Source organism: Hermetia illucens, chromosome 4 (assembly GCF_905115235.1).
Source record: "Hermetia illucens chromosome 4, iHerIll2.2.curated.20191125, whole genome shotgun sequence".
NCBI lineage: Eukaryota > Metazoa > Arthropoda > Insecta > Diptera > Stratiomyidae > Hermetia > Hermetia illucens.
Genome location: NC_051852.1, coordinates 57,582,492 through 57,599,277, shown reverse-complemented (window position 1 = coordinate 57,599,277; position 16,786 = coordinate 57,582,492). Strand labels below are relative to the sequence as shown.

The window sequence follows — 16,786 nt, the reverse complement described above, 5'->3', positions numbered from 1 at the left end:
CTTTTTGAGATTTCTGTCGAGTTGATTGTCGGTTCGCATACACCGCCAGGGCCGCATTGGGAACGAAGCGCACCGGTGTGGTGAATATGTCATGTTGTTGTCCAGAAACATAACCTGAATTTGGGGAAGACATTCGTGGGTTTCGTAGGTTTGTCGCGGACTTGTGAACGCTTAAATTAATACAAGATGACTACGTTGCGACCATTCACTTGTGATGACATGTTCAAATTTAATAACGTGTAGGTTTCTTTCACTTCATTGTGATAAAAGCTATTTCTAAATGTGGCTTATTTTCAGTAATTTGGACCCACTCACTGAGACTTACGGGCTGGCCTTTTACATGCAATATCTGGCCCACTGGCCGGAATATTTTCAAGTAGCGGAGTCCCCAAGCGGGGAGATCATGGGATATAGTAAGTACCTAGTGCATTTTGAAGAGTTACCAAGTATTCCAAAGTTGTTTTTTTCTTAATCTTGAGTAATGGGAAAGGCGGAAGGACAACGAGAGAATTGGCACGGGCATGTGACGGCGCTGACAGTGTCCCCAGATTACCGGCGATTAGGACTGGCTGGATTGCTAATGAATTTCCTCGAAGATGTTTCAGAAGAGTAAGTAACACAAGATTTATTCCAGGTACGTAATTAATGCTGATGCGACTCACGATGACTTCTCTTGAAATTTAATAGCAATGGAGGAATCGTTCTGTTTGTTCCCTACCTAATTAAGATTTCCTCCTTAAGTATTCATTTTTAAGGTTTTGTGTTTTGTGTTCTTAAAATCGATTCAATGTCTGCCTGTCTGTCACACGCACTTTTCTCCAAAACGGCTAAACCGATTCGAACGAAATTTGATGGACAGATGAGAAATATGAAATCCCACCCATACAGCGTGAAGTTTAAAGGGGGGCTCCTAGTACATGCAAAGGGGGCACTCAGAAAAATTTTTCACCGGATATTGTCGTATAGGATATCAAACGAAAGGTCTCGATTAGTAACTGGCATAAGTTTTGGCATGAATTTCAAAGTGCGTGAGTAAAGAGTCAAAATGTACGCACTTAAAGTGAGGCAGGACTCATTTTCGGAAACTACCCATCCCAAAAATCAGGGTGGTGCGCTTAGATGAAATCTAGACCTCAAAATATGTCCCATTCCGATATCTGCTCAAATAAACTGACTAATAGTATATTATTAACTTTTAGAAATTTACTGGACAACCCTCCCTTCATCCTAGGACTTCCGAATTTTGTACCAGCATAGAGGACAATATTTTGTATATACGTGCCAAATTTCATGGACATCTGACCATTAACGCCAAAGTTATAGCAGTTCAAACTTAACTGTTTCGCGCGAATTAACTGCTTCCAAAGCCATGCAAATAAGATGCTGACGTCATATTTAAAGGGAATAAAGTCGCATTTATGAAGAATCTATTTATTTGCAGCCCTTTTTAAGGTTTTGTATAAAACATTTATGTGAAATCAAATCTTCTAGAGATGTCCCATTCCGGTATCTGCCCAAATAAATTTACTAATAGTACATTATCAACTTTTAGAAATTGACTAAAAAATTCCCCTTAAGTTCATCCTAGTTGTACTTAATTTTGCACCGGCATATAGGACAGCCACATACACATGCCAAGGTTCATGGAAATCCAACTATTATATTAGTGGGAAAGTTATGGCAGTTCAAACTTATCAATTTCGTGCTAATTAACAGCATCCTAAGCCATACAAATAAGATGCTGACGTCATAATTAATGAGAATATCGACATTCGAGTGAAACATTAAAATTCCATTCAAGAAGAATCCAATTCTCCCCAGCCTTTTTAAGGTTTTGTGTAAACACAAAGCCTTATTAAAATCGGTTTACTGTCTGTCTGTCCGTCACACGAATTTTTCTCGGAGATGGTTATAGCGATTGACACCAAATTTGGTAGAAAGGTGGGAACTGTGAACGCTCTCACATACAGTAAATTGTATCCTTTTAGGTTGAAGTTAAGGGGAAGGGTCCCCATACATACAAAAGAGGGGTGTAACATTTTTTTTCATCAAATATATTCATGTGGGGTATCAAATTAAAGGTCTCGATTAGTAGTTTTCAAAGCCGATCTTAGTTTTGACATTTGTTGGAAAGGTGGGGAGTGCGGGGGGTTGAAAGTGATTATTTCTTTAAGGGGGCCGTTCTCAGAAACTACCAAACCGAAAAATCTGAAAAAAATCAGGAGGCTGCCACTATAAGGTGCCTGAGCTCCGAAATACCTTCCATACCGATATCTGTTCAAATAAAGTTAATAATAGTATATTACTAAATTTTTTTTGTAATTGGTTGGAAACCCCCCTTAAGTTCATCCTAGCAACATGAAATTGCAGTGATGTAGGCTATAATGTAGAGCATGATGTTACCAAGTTTGGCATAAATTGCAATATTATTAGCAAAGTTATAATACCTCAAAGTTGTTGCTTCTTTGAAAATTGTAGACTAGGAATGTCAATCTCACCCACCCCCCACATAATACATGGATATATTACGTGCTACGAACTAAGAAATACACAAAACTTTTCGTACCTGAAGCGTCCAGCTTCCGTTGTTTTATATTTGATGTAGGTTACATTCTTGGCATTTGCTAATAATATTAAACTCAGAGTGTGAAGCGTATGAGGTTGACTATTATCAATACAGGAGTTTCCATCAAATGATTTATTTAAATCGCTTTCTAAAAAATATAGGGCAATGGAATTTTTAGCTATGTGTCACGGAGCTGTCGGGCACTCGTCGCTCCTCACATCTTTTTCTTCAGCCTTTGTCCCGCTCACAAGCGCGGTCGGCTCGTCGTGAACGGTTTCGTCATTTTATTTTATCAAGTGCCTGATTAGGATATAATCGCGAGGTTTTTAAATCCCCATCCAGCGTATCAAGTCACCGTTGTTTTGGCCGGCTTTTTGGTTGCTTACCATTGACTTCGATGTTCAGACCAATATTGGTAAGTGAATTCTCGTTGGCGTGAATTATGTGAGCACACCATCGAAAACGCCTCTCTTGCAGTTTTTCCACGATCAGTGCAAACTCATATAGATCGCGGATATTCTCATTTCAGACGTGATCAAAACGTGTCACACACCAGTGCAATGCAACATCTTCGACCCCACTGCCGCAAGACGCCGTTTATTTTCTTTTATAGTCGGCCAGCACTCAAAACTATAGAGAGCGGCAGACGGATGACATTGCGATAAATTTTAGATTTGGGAAGTGCGCTGATACGTCGATCACAAAGAACACCAGTTGTGGAATGCAACTTCATCCAGATTGCGTTAATGCGTGAAGCAATTTCATTATGCAGTTCTCCATTGGCTGATAGCATTGACTCGAGATATTTAAATCCCTGAGTTCTGGCAATGGCAGTAACCTGCCCCTCGAGATATTTAAATCGCTCAGCTGTGGCAATGGCAGTAACCTGCCCAGAACTGAGCGATTTAAATATCTTGGGTCAATGCTATCAGCCAATGGAGAACTACGTTATGCTCCTCACATAGGGAAACACAAAACATTTTATATCTGAAGCGTCAAGCTTCTGGTTTCCCGACTTGTTATGTGCTGATGTGTGATTCTGATATAGGGTAGGCGTCAGAACCTACCCGTATTGTAAGACCGATAAGAAGTGGTTTAGTGCAGATGGTGAGCAGTGGTTGTTGAGTAGTGCGAGTAGATTCCACAGTTCGCAGCAGCTAGCAGGACGTCAACTGCGCTCATCTAGGGGCTGTCAAAAGCGGAGCACTGCCTGGCTAGTCCGTCGACCCGTTCATTCTCCTCTATGTTCTTATGACGAGGAATCCAAAGGATGGTGACTTTGAGTTTGCCACCCAAACTGTTTAGCGCGGTCTTGTACTACCCCACCAGCCTGGAGGATGCTGTCACTAAGTAACTACCCTTTATGGCCACTTAGTCGTCCGGGAAAATAGCTATGTTACGCTTCGGAGAAAAAATTTTTGCACCCCACTTTCACACCCCGCCCGAAAACTCAAAGCGATTCACAGACGACACGTTACTTTCTCACCTTGTTTCGTGAGAATAGCTTCACCCGTTTCCGAGTGAATCGGCTGTGACAGATAGACGTTGAACTAACTTTAATAAATAAAATGAATTTTAGTGTTAAACAAAATATTTTGTTTTTTTACCAGGTTTGAATAAGTTTTTGAATGCCTGTTATTTGGTTGTTAGCGGAAGCGGGCGCATAAGTTTTTAGCATTATAAAGTTAAATATTTTGCGATATAAAATAGATCGTAACCACGACGATTTGGTGCTCGGCTCATACCCATTTACATCTAGTAGTGAGAATTGCCTTTTATCTCGAACTATGGATAAACACTCGAATTCATTGCTTCTTCTTTCAACTTTCAAAAAATACCTATTGACAGTTTAAAATTTACAATCTACGTCAGTGCACTGACGAATCCTGGAAGACCGAACGACCCGGCTGTGCGTATGCGAAATACTCACGTACCGACTGCATAGGCAACCTTTATTCCATCGGTAATACTTGGTCATAACCTCCCAACACATTGCTGAGAATGTAGAGTTTCCGACGTACAATATCCGGACTCACGCAACACTGCACGATACAGCGGATTTAATATCTAGGTCTTGGAGAAGGAATTGTACGAGTACATTGAGGACGCCCACCGGGTAGGATTGCAGAGCCTCAGTAGCATCTGCTCAGCCCCGACCGGTATATAATAAACCTTTGATGATAAGCAAAGGTAAACAACAAAAAGAAAAAGATGAAAAGTTACGAATTATAGATAGAAGCGTTATAACAGGCACACACGTCTGTGGACAAGCAAAGATTGCAAGAATATAAAAATGTGTATAGCGTGGCAACAACAATTGCTTAACACGCGATCTCCAAGACCTTAGAATTCAATAAAGCTGCCAGGATCGCAATTTGGTGTACAAAAAGGTTGCTCGCTTGTCGATCATTTGTCTCTCGGATCCCACAGCAGTCACAGTCCGTCGACTGTGCCCCTCCAATTTTCGCCAGGTACAACTTGAAATAGGAGAAGTTTGTGACGAGCCTATTTAAAGTTTTTACTTTTTTGCATTCATCGTGGCTGTCACATAGCCGGGTGTGCAAGCGATATCATGATAGTCTTTTGTTAACGATTCTTTTTAGTTGATAAGACTAACTGCTGGTCTTCGACGAATCGATGCAGTCTCATACACTTTATCATTTTAATAGATACTATTCTACTACATGGTCCATTTTTGCTCTTCTCACCTCATTCGGTGTAAGGGCCGTTAATAAATTCACAGGTCCTTTGCTTAAGAGTGTTGCAGGTGTTTATTAAGTCTATGATTAATTCAATGACATTTTCATCATGGTGTATTTTAATGGCTTGCCATAGAGTCATTAGTTGAGATGTTGAGATGATCATGTTGCTAGCAATCTTCACATCCGGCTATATCTTGGACAACCCAAGCATCGGTGTCGAAAATTGAATATCCTCCCCAAGGTTAAGGATTAATTAAAGCGAAATCGGTTTAAACTTGTGGGACCTTGTCAATTTTCAACTTATCTACAGTGTGGCTAAATTTCTGAGGATTTGAGAAAGATCAGTGTCGGGGTGATAATCACCACTGATGGGAAGGTAGGGGTTGTCTGTCCTATAACTTTGTTTGCATTGCGGCAAGGAGGGTCTTCCTGGCCGTCTACTTGGTGAGACCTGGACACCTAAATAAAACTACTATGCGGAACTCAATTTTCTCTTCAATGTATCTGGGAACAACTGCATATGATGACGCGTATTCAAAGATGGCTCGAATGCAGGTTCCAGCTGAGCCCAGACGTAACATTCGTCACATAGATTTACACATTTAATGTGAAGAGGGCAGTTTGCCTCTTAGTGATATTTTTGGACTTTCCCGAATTCAAAGGTGTTTTGCGTCTTATCACATTCGCCTGCGAAAATAGTGGCTTATATCAGTGTCAATTTTTCTGCCTCCTCTATTGTTTCATCTGAAGTCACAACGAGGAACTCGTCCACATTATGAAATATATTTATTTTGTCCAAAATTTTATCATGCAGGAAACTTGTTTAAAAATTAGATAGCGCTGGACTAAAAAGGGAGCCCGTCGTCTTTAATCACCAATTTCCACAGCCCCTTGGATCCAAATTATAATGCCGATTGGGGTTATTATTCTAGTCGTGATACCTTCCAGAAGGCCATTGTCCTCGCATGATAAAAAGGGTATGAAATATGGGAATTGTATTTGATCCACATGCATTGTATTCATCCACATGGCTTTTGTTGCTGCGTAGTGGTCGTTAGATTTGTTCCCAAAATATCATTTCAAGCTCCTCAAATAGTTTATCCCATTTCCGGTTCAATATCCTTGGGTTGGAAATGGAAACCTCCTTAACGGAGCCAACTGGGTTGACTTGACTCTCACTTGAGAGTGTGATGAAGAAGATTGGCTTACCGCTGTTCAAAAACTGGAAATTTCAATTGCACACTGTCTGTAACAGAGTTCTGCTCTGTTCTGCTGTAGAAGTTGAGGGAGTAGCCATTGAAAACCGCTGTAGCGTTTAGGTCACCAGTTATAAGTACGTTCTCTCCGATATCGAGAGAAACAATGAATTCATTGATTTCCCCTTTGGAAGCTTTATTGATGATAGAATTTTGAAATATCAATTTATACAATTGTCAAATTTGAATTTGGGTTCCTCGTCCCAAACATCATTGGCCCATACCAAAGAGGCTTCACTCCAGGCAAATCAGCAACAGATCAGATTTTCTCTCTGCGGCAGGCGATGGAAAAACTGTTGGAATATGGACAACAGTTGCACCATCTATTCATCGACTTTAAAGCCGCCTATGATAGCATAGCCAGGGTAAAACTGTACACGGCCATGAGAGAATTCGGTATCCCGACGAAATTAATAAGACTGACTAGGCTGACCCTAACCAATGTGCGAGGCCAGATAAAAGCAGCAGGATCACTCTCAAGACCATTCGACATCAACAACGGTCTACGACAAGGGGATGCGCTATCATGCGTCCTCTTTAACCTAGCCCTCGAGAAAGTGATCCGTGATGCTGAGGTGAATGCAAGAGGTACGATCCTCTTCAAGTCCACCCAACTACTGGCCTATGCTGACGATATCGACATCATGGGAAGAACCACCCGAGACGTTCAAACTGCCTTCATCCAGATCGAGCAGGCGGCGCGAGATCTTGGGCTGCACATCAATGAAGGCAAGACAAAATACATGGTGGCAACGTCAGCACCGAAGACGAATCAACCAACAACATCAAACCGCACTGGTCAAACACAAGCACGAACAAGAATAAGGATAGGAGAATACAACTTTGAGACCGTTGACAATTTCTCCTATCTAGGGTCGAAAATCACAACCGATAACAACTACGATGATGAAATCCGCGCACGGTTGTTGTCAGCCAACAGAGCCTACTTCAGCTTACAAAGACTGTTCCGCTCGAAACGTCTCACCATAGGGTCAAAGCTCTTACTGTACAAGACTATGATCTTGCCAGTCCTCATGTATTCCTCGGAAACTTGGGTTCTTAGCAAGAAAAATTGCGAACTCTTGGCCGCGTTCGAGAGAAGAATCCTCCGAAGAATTTTTGGCCCCCTACATGAGGATGGACGATTCCGTAGCCTACACAATGACGAAATCTATGAGCGATACCATGACCGTCCGGTTGTGGATAAAATCCGGCTCAATAGGTTACGGTGGGCGGGTCACTTAATCCGTATGGATGAAGATGATCCCACCCGGAAAGTCTATAAGGGCAATATCTATGGTAGGAAAAGAAGACGAGGCAGACCCTGCCTAAGATGGAGCGATGGCGTGGGCCAGGACGCCAGACAGCTTTTAGGGATATCGAATTGGTGGACCTCGGCGCAAAACCGGGATGTCTGGAGTTCCTTATTAAGGCAGGCCTAGACCGGATACCGGTTGTTGCGCCGTTGATGATGATGATGATGATGATGATGTTCCTCGTCCCTACTTGAATATCGATATTGCTGACTACAATGGCAATTCCACCAAGACCATATTCCCTGTTTGATGGTTGTTAAGTAAATTATTAAAGTAAATTGAAGTTCTCGATATTAACAGGATTTCGAAAAAAATGGCGTTAGTATTATTGCATTTCACCATTTCTTAAGTTTATGAAGCGACCTACAAGCTTGTGGCATTTAGTTTGTCCAGAAATTTACGGATATTGGCATATACAGAGAAAATGTCTTGATTTTGTGATATTATTGACCTGAATTTGATTCGTTAATATTATTGAGTATATTTAATGGAACAACAAATAAGATCCTGTAGTTTGAGTGGAGTTGTATTGCTTCTTTAAGGCCCTAAAGTTGTTGCGCTGCAAGCTCTTGTATTAATTTATTCAGTTTAGTTTGTGTATTTTTAACGGTGAGTAACTTTCTTTTGGGTAACTCAGGGAAATGATTGCAAAGCACCTCCTCTGAATAGAAGACCTTATGATTATAGTAATTTGACATGTTCTTGCTACTTAGGACAGAAGCAATCTTTGGACTTGCGAGCTAGATGTCTAGCGTTTGGGATGAAGTATTCAACACTATAACCAAAAATTATATTCGCTGGGAGCTCTGTCCCCGATGCGACGAATTCCTTAGGTTTATTCGGTTTCCGCCGGCTGAGTCGTGTTACTTTTGCTTTTTAATGCCATGCACAGAATATTTAAGAATTTCTTCTTCAGGGAATGACCTCGTCATTATAAAGTACCGCGTTCGCCTGAGCCTTTACCGGCTTATCAAGGTATGCCTTCAGCTGAGCCGGAGTGGAGTTGGGTATTTTTACGAAAGTATATACTTTGCTGACATTTAGAGGAGATCTCTTAAATGAAAATATGAAAATTATTTTTCTTAACGAGAGAAACGTGCTGCAGACGTTGTAACGAGAATTCTTGAAACTTTAAAGAGAAGAAGTGAATGAAACTTGTAGAGGGGGAGGAAGCGTTTTTAAAAATTATCATTAAAAAAAGTCAAGCGACGACGGCTTTACGGTTTCTTACCAAAACGAATTATCATTATTTTTCCTTATCACAACTGATAACAACTATGGCGATGCCTCAGATAGAGCGATGGCGTAGGCTAGGGCACCAGACAGCTATTAGGGATGTCGAATTGGCAGACCTTGGAACTAAGATGTTTGGAGTTTCTTATTAAAGCTGGTCTAGATCAGACACCGGTTGTGGCATGATTGATGATGGTAACTCATAATCAAGGCAATGGTTTCATATAATTTCAACTTAAGTCCTTAATTTCAATGCGCAAATCTCTAATCATTGAGCAATCACACAATATCAAAAAAGGTTTTGTATTCGAGCCCATCTTTTGGTAAAAATTAGTTACATGTTTTGATTGAATTCAGATAATCATATTCATTATATTAATTGAAACAACTTTCCGTTTTGTCTTTCAGTAAGAAGGCATACTTTGTTGATTTATTTGTTCGCGTGAGCAATAAAGTGGCCATAAATATGTACACTAATTTAGGATACATCGTTTACCGGACAGTACTGGAATATTACTCGGGCGATCCTGATGAAGATGCTTACGGTTAGTAAAGAATTAATTCTGAGTGAATATCTTCATATATTACATTATTCTCATTATTGTTTTTACAGATATGCGAAAAGCTCTGTCCAGGGATGTAGACAAAAAATCGATGATACCGTTATTGCATCCTGCCAGGCCGGAAGATGTCGACTGAAATGTTTCACTGATTTTTTAAAAACTATATTTTAAGCTGTTATGTATTATATGGAAATTCAGATTTGTGAGAAGTAAAACCAGTGGCGTATGACTAAGAAAATTACATGAAATGTTTGTAATAAAATAAATAGTCTCAGTGAGAGACATGGAATTCTTCAATTCAAAATTATTATCATATCGTAACTATTTATTTATATACAATGCCACTTGAATAAAATTTGGTGTCAATTGAATTTAAATATTTTTTAATGGTTCCAGCACTTATTAATGGATTACATAAAAGTGTGTTTTCTCCAAATATTTCCAAAGAAAATTTGAAACTATGTTCTCATAATCCAGCATCACGTTTCCTTCCTTGTCCTTGACGGTAGTAATTGGCCTGCTGCGTTTTTCTGATTACATTATATATGTGACTAGACATACTCAGTATGAGATTCCTTATTTTAACCGCTTTAAATTGTTCTACGTTCATAGTATGAGTACATTTCAATTGGTTCACGTTTTTGTACTGCTCACATTCAAGGCACTCTTTCACACAAGTATTCTCTTTAAGTTTACGACCAGGAAAACATGTGGACATGAAATTTTATTGGCTGCAAATCGCGTTTTAACAGCGCGGTCTATATGAATTGTGAATGTCATATTGTCCCGCTGGAATAGGGGCTCCTCTGACTTACTCCGGAAACAAGAAGTTGCGTTCATGGAAGGAATGCTTTTTATTACAAATACTATTAAGCTTCCTCCTATGTAGTTGCGCGTTTTACCGCCAGAGGTCGGTATTCATGTAAGGAAGATTAATCGTGTTTTTAAAACATTCCACCCGCTGGGGTAGTTTCTGTAGCAGAGGAACTACTTACACATATTTTAAGAATATAATGGGTGCTCACAGTATTTTTCAACTATATGTCGTGCCAATAAGTGTAACTTTTCTTGAGAAAAGTCTGTGTGACACAGTAAACTGATTTTAGTAAGTTTTTTTTAAACAAAACCTCAAAAAAGGATTGGGGAAAAGTAGCTTCTTCAAATCATCATCAACGACGCAACAACCGGTATCCGATCTAGGCCTGCCTTAATAAGGAACTCCAGACATCCCGCTTTGGCCCCGAGGTCCACCAATTCGATATCCCTAAAAGCTTCTTCATATATCGAACTTTAATATTTCACTGGGATGTCAATTATTCTCGTTAATTATAACGTCAGCATCTTATTTCCATGGCTTAAGATGATTTGCACAAATTACATAACTTATACTAATTGCCGGATTTCTATAATTTGGTATGCCTAGGATGAACTTAAAGGGAGTTGGCAATATACTATTATTAAGCTTATTTGAGCAGATATTGGAAGGGACATTTTGAGGCCTAGATTTCATATAAGTGCATCGCCCTGGATTTTTTCAGATTTTTGGGTTGTATACTTTCCGAAAATGAGTCGTATCCCGCTTTAAGTGCGCACATGTTGACCCCTCACTAAGCCATTTTACAATTTACATCGGAACTAAACTCTGCTTGTGAAAGTACTAATTAAGACCTTTCGGTTGAAAACCCCCACGAGTGTATTTTAGGCGAAAAAGCATCCTCCCCTTGTATGGGAAGTCCCCCTTCAAACTCCACGTAAATTTATGTCACTCATTGCCTGCGTGGGATTCATAGTCCCCATTTGGTCAACAGAATTTCGTTTGAATCGTTGTAGCCCTTTTGGAGAAAAGTACGTATGGCGGATAGACAGACAGTAAATCGATTTTAATAAACTTTAAAAGGGTAGAGAAATGCTAAAGTACAAAAATAAGGCCTTTTTGTTTCGCTGAAAAATGTAGTAAGGTTTTTATTTCTGCGGATTAATAATTTATAAAAATATAACCGTTAAAAGATCGCATTTGAGGGTGAAGAGCACCATTTTGAAGTCCTTTACATTGGAAAATCTGAAAAACGAAACGGTTTTGGACGGTTTGATTGTTGCAAATTCAACAAAGTTATGGCTCCAGAACGAAACGCACTACTTTGGTAAAAATGTCCGTGAATTTTCATTATCATTATCAAGCATATTCTAACAGTATACACGTATATTTATGCTTAAGTGAGTATTTACTTTGATATACATATATATAATGTAATTATACGAGCATATAAAATATATCAAACTCAAATATGGATTGGTAATAACAATATTTGACCAACTGAGATGGTTTAATAATGATAAAGAGTGCATGGAGCCCACTAAAATGCTTATTGCCTTCTACAGATGAACTTCCCCTAACTTTTTGGCAATTGCAAAAAAAGATGCGGCTTCACCTTATCTTTTCATATTTTATAGTGCAACATATCTTCAAGGTGATAGTTGATAGGTGGTAGTTGTAGGATGGAAATTTGTAATAAATAATAAACTATGCATTAAAACGTTTTTAGCTGCAAAACGTTTTCAAGGGTGGAAACGACAGTGTCCGGAAACATAAAACGTGAAAAACACATATGGTAGTGTTCAGTTGTAGGAAGCTACTCAAAACCTCTCCACAGTCCTCCAGTCGCAAAGTCCCATTTCGAGCAAAAAATACTTGATGGAAAGTTTTCTTGAATGATGGAGAAAAATGTCCGCCGAATATGTCCAACATTTGGTCGAATCCATTCCACTGGCCAGTGAAGGCTGTAGATGATGCTAAAAGTACGGAGTATTAACTACATTACATCAATGAATTTTTCTGATCCACATTCGAAGTTTAAAAATTCAAATTTGAACCTTCGATCTTCGGCTGCGGAAGAGGAGTTTTTGCCGATGTGGTAGCAATACCCCGTTTTGTCGCGCGAAAAGACTTGGGATTTTTTTTGACAGCGGGAAAAAGGAGAGTGGAGGACATGCGTGTGGCTGGTGAGACCTACATTTCGGGGTCGGCAAATTTTGTTTTTTCCCCATCGATCCTGTTATGAAGAAACCACAGCAGCAATAAATAAATTGGTTGCCCAAGTTCTTTGGAAATGTGCTAATCACCGCCAGAGAACAGTAAACGCATATGCAGGGCATCATCCATCCAAGGTTGGTTGTAAAAAAACGCATATTACGCATAATGAATGCGCAAAAATGTAAATAAAATGATAATAGTATGTATTGGGATAAATACAAACTTTACAAGCAAAATCAATTATTAAACCACGTCCAGTTAGAACATCTCGTCCGGAAATTAAGAATAGAAGGGGGGGGGCAGTGAAATTGGCTCCAATAACTGTCGCATAGTTTTGGTTTTATGAGCATGGATGTAAACTAGACTAATTTTAATTTTTTTTTAAAATCGTTTAGATGGTTTTTCCATTCTCAAGATAGTCGATAAATATTATGCGCATCCCAAAATAGCCTTGCCTAGCCATGTTTCGTCCATTGTCACATATCGAAGCAGAAATTCGGGTTTTTTTTATGGTGGAGAGCTTCAAACACTGCTTAGAATCGTTGATACTTTTGGTAGATTGTGAGCTACTTTGCACAGAAATTTCGCATATTCAAACATTCATGTACGATTTGTCCAACATGTTCCTTTGATATCTTTAGAGGTATCTCGATCAACTTCACTTTGCGGGCATCGAAAATTATTTTGCGGACTGTTTTTGGTGGTAATAGCCTCTTTGGGGCGTTCACTGCTTGCATCGTACTGGGTGCTCATTACACCTCGTTTAAACTTAGGAAACCACTTCTCAGCGGTTGATTTTCTTGGTGCAAAGTCCGAAAAGTCCGCTCGAAACGTCTCACCATAGGGTCAAAGCTCTTACTGTACAAGACAATGATCTTGCCAGTCCTCATGTATTCCTCGGAGACTTGGGTTCTTAGCAAGAAGAATTGCGAACTCTTGGCCGCGTTCGAGAATTTTTGGTCCCCTATATGAGGATGGACGATTCCGTAGCCTAAATAACGACGAAATCTATGAGCGATACCATGACCGTCCGGTTGTGGATAAAATCCGGCTCAATAGGTTACGGTGGGCGGGTCACTTAATCCGTTTGGATGAGGATGATCCCACCCGGAAAGTCTATAAGGGCAATATCTATGATAGAAAAAGAAGACGAGGCAGATCCTGCCTGAGATGGAGCGATGGCGTAGGCCAGGACGCCAGAGAGCTTTTAGGGATATCGAATTGGTGGACCTCGGCGCAAAACCGGAATGTCTGGAGTTCCTTATTAAGGGAGGCCTAGACAGGATACCAGCTGTTGCGCCGTTGATGATGATGAAAGTCCGAATAAAGTTTACCAAGCCAAGCCATGGCGTCAACAGTATTTTTTTTCACCAGCAAGCAATGATTTATTAACACACGAAATTCCTTCTTATCCATTTTTTCAAACTAACAGAAGTTGCTTCAGTCCGACAACTGTCAAATTTGAACGTGTCTTTTGAAGGTTAGGGCTCACTAAACATCATATGCAATTAATACTAGTAGCACCATCTTTTTGTTAACCTACGAATTTTTCAGCCCATCTGTTATAATCGTCTGTAATTTAGCCTTTAGTCCATAAATCAAGTAGCCTAAGTTCAGTTTTATTTCATCGGCCCCCCCATGAGGAGGAAAGGAAGACGGGGTTCACTCTTCGCGTTGGTAAGAGATAGAGAGAGAGACAACTCGGGGCTAATCCTTCCCCGTCGATCCTCAAGTGCATTAGTTTTTTTTATTCTTGTCCCCTCTCTTGTTAGGCCGTTAGGCAGTTTATCTCCCTTCGGAAAGAAATTTTCGATAGTATCATTCCACCTCGAGATTTCATGTCTCTTTGAGAGTAGCTTACCCCAGGTGGTTTTAGTTGTTGGTCTATTGAGTTAAGGTACGTGAGAATATTTCTGCGCCCTGAGAGGGCAATAATATTTTTGAATCAACAACCTCGACCCTCATCTCGTCGAACTGAAGCATGTGCCGTCCGATTAAAGATATTATCTCGCGCAGTCGGAGTTCACGACTGTTAAACACGTCAGGGCAGTTTGGTTGGTTAACAGCCCTTTTAACCGTGTTGGTGCCGAGGTGATCTTTTTCTTTTTCTTCAGCCTTTGTCCCGTTCACAAGCGGGGTCGGCTCGTCGTGATCGGCTTCGCCATTTGGCTCTATCGAATGCCTGATCTGGGTGCAATCTCGAGGCTTTCAAATCCCCATCCAGCGTATCAAGCCACCGTTGCTTAGGTCTGCCTTTTGGTCGTTTACCATCGACTTCGATGTTCAGACCAATCTTTGCAAGTGAATTCTCGTTTGCACGAATTGCGTGACCATACCATCGAAGACGCCTCTCTGGCAACTTTTCCACGATCGGTGCAACCCCATAACGATCGCGGATATCCTCATTTCGGATGTGATCTAAACGTGTGACGCCACTAGTCCAACGTAGCATCTTCGTCTCCATTACCGCAAGACGTCGTTCATTGGTTAGTGCCGAGGTGATACAATGCCATATTCCTTTTTTTTTAATTACTTTTAATTACTTTATTTCTATTACGCATTATTTTATCAAAAGCCTGATCTGGATGCAATCGCGAGGCTTTCAAATCCCTATGTGGCTATCAAGCCACCGTTGTTTCGGCCACCATTTTGTCGCTTACCATCGACTTCGATGCTTAGATCAATCTTGGTGAATGAATTCTCGTTAGCGAAAATTACGTGAATATACTATCGAAGACGCCTTTCTCGCAATTTTTCCACGACCGATGCAACGCCATATCGATCGCGGATATCCTCATTTCGAATGTGATCAAAGCGTGTCGCGCCACTACCCGACGCAACACGTTCGTCTCCACTACAGCGAGACGCCGTTCATTGTCTTTTATAGTCGACCATCACTCAAAATCACTGCAGTAAATTTTATATTTGAGACATTCGTTGATATTTCCGATAATGCCTGCAGCCACATCCACAACACAATTCTCCATTGGCCGATAGCATTCATCCGAGATATTTAAATCGTTGTCTGTTTCATGAGGATCGGTCGTCAAGAATTCAGTTTTATTCAGATTCAATCTGACATCGTGTTGCATGAGGCGATCATTTCATTTTTGCAAGTTTTCCGAGATCATTTTTGCTATTGGACGTTAGGAAACTATCATCTGGAGCAGTGTATAGGGCACTTTGAACTTTACTTTTCGGATCGTGGTAGAGCAGTTGAACCCAGCGCATGAACTCTTCTGGCACTAAGGGTCGTAGAGCATACCAGAATGTATATTATGATTTTATGAATTTCGGACGTAGTGTCTGGATTTCATTGGCCATTGTATAACTTTTGAAATAGATGATAACACAAATTTAATCTCAAATTTTCACTTAGCACGGAATATTTCGGAAGTCGCACTCGGTTTTCAGCTTTGGTGACTGTACTGTGTATTACTTTCCTACGCCGATCTTGCTGCGTCGAATCAAGTGGACACCCTAGCACTATTTTAAAGCATTTTAAGTGTCGTTGTCATTGGCTATCGATGTTAAATGTATTTTCCTGGTAAGCCTGCCGAAGGACTCGCCACCAGGAGAAATCAGGTTCAGTAGTATGAGTTAGTATTGGTTAATGGTTTCTATAATGATCAGTAATTCGGCAAGTTAGACAAAGTTCTGCTGCCGTAAGCGGACACAGATTCCTTTATATACATACATGCATATCAGTTGTTATATGGTGTTGAGTGCATATTACATACGATTGCATATTTTTATTTGAAATTGTTTTTAACAGGATTCTCTTTCATTCATTTTGGTTCTATACGCCACAGTTTGGTAGCATTTATTTGAAAGTGAACGTCCGATATTGTGACTATTGCACCGGAAGTCTATGTACAAACACAAATTGCTTTTCCTTCCTGGAAAAACTCGGCCAACATATTATTATCAGCACGGATCTGATGGAATGGTATTGAGCTTTATTTGTGAATTGGGCAATTAGCAGGTGTTCGAACCACCTTCACGTCCTGGTTCGGAGCGCTTTGGATTTCAAAATAGGCTAAAGCTAAAAGTGCTATGGTCTGTTCCCATCATCCCCATGTCTCTCTTAAGATAATGCAGTTCTTGTCGTTACGGCTG

General features: G+C 40.3%; 1 protein-coding gene across 1 annotated transcript; it reads left to right on the top strand.

The window, feature by feature from the left end:
• Nucleotides 1-79: 79 nt before the first annotated feature.
• LOC119655859 (N-alpha-acetyltransferase 20) lies at nucleotides 80-10,007 on the top strand. Its single transcript, XM_038061979.1, has 5 exons — nucleotides 80-239; nucleotides 298-413; nucleotides 480-609; nucleotides 9,482-9,618; nucleotides 9,687-10,007. The coding sequence occupies exons 1-5, from the start codon at nucleotides 187-189 to the stop codon at nucleotides 9,770-9,772; spliced, it is 522 nt and encodes a 173-aa protein (XP_037917907.1). The 5' UTR covers nucleotides 80-186; the 3' UTR covers nucleotides 9,773-10,007.
• The last annotated feature ends 6,779 nt before the right edge of the window (nucleotides 10,008-16,786 follow it).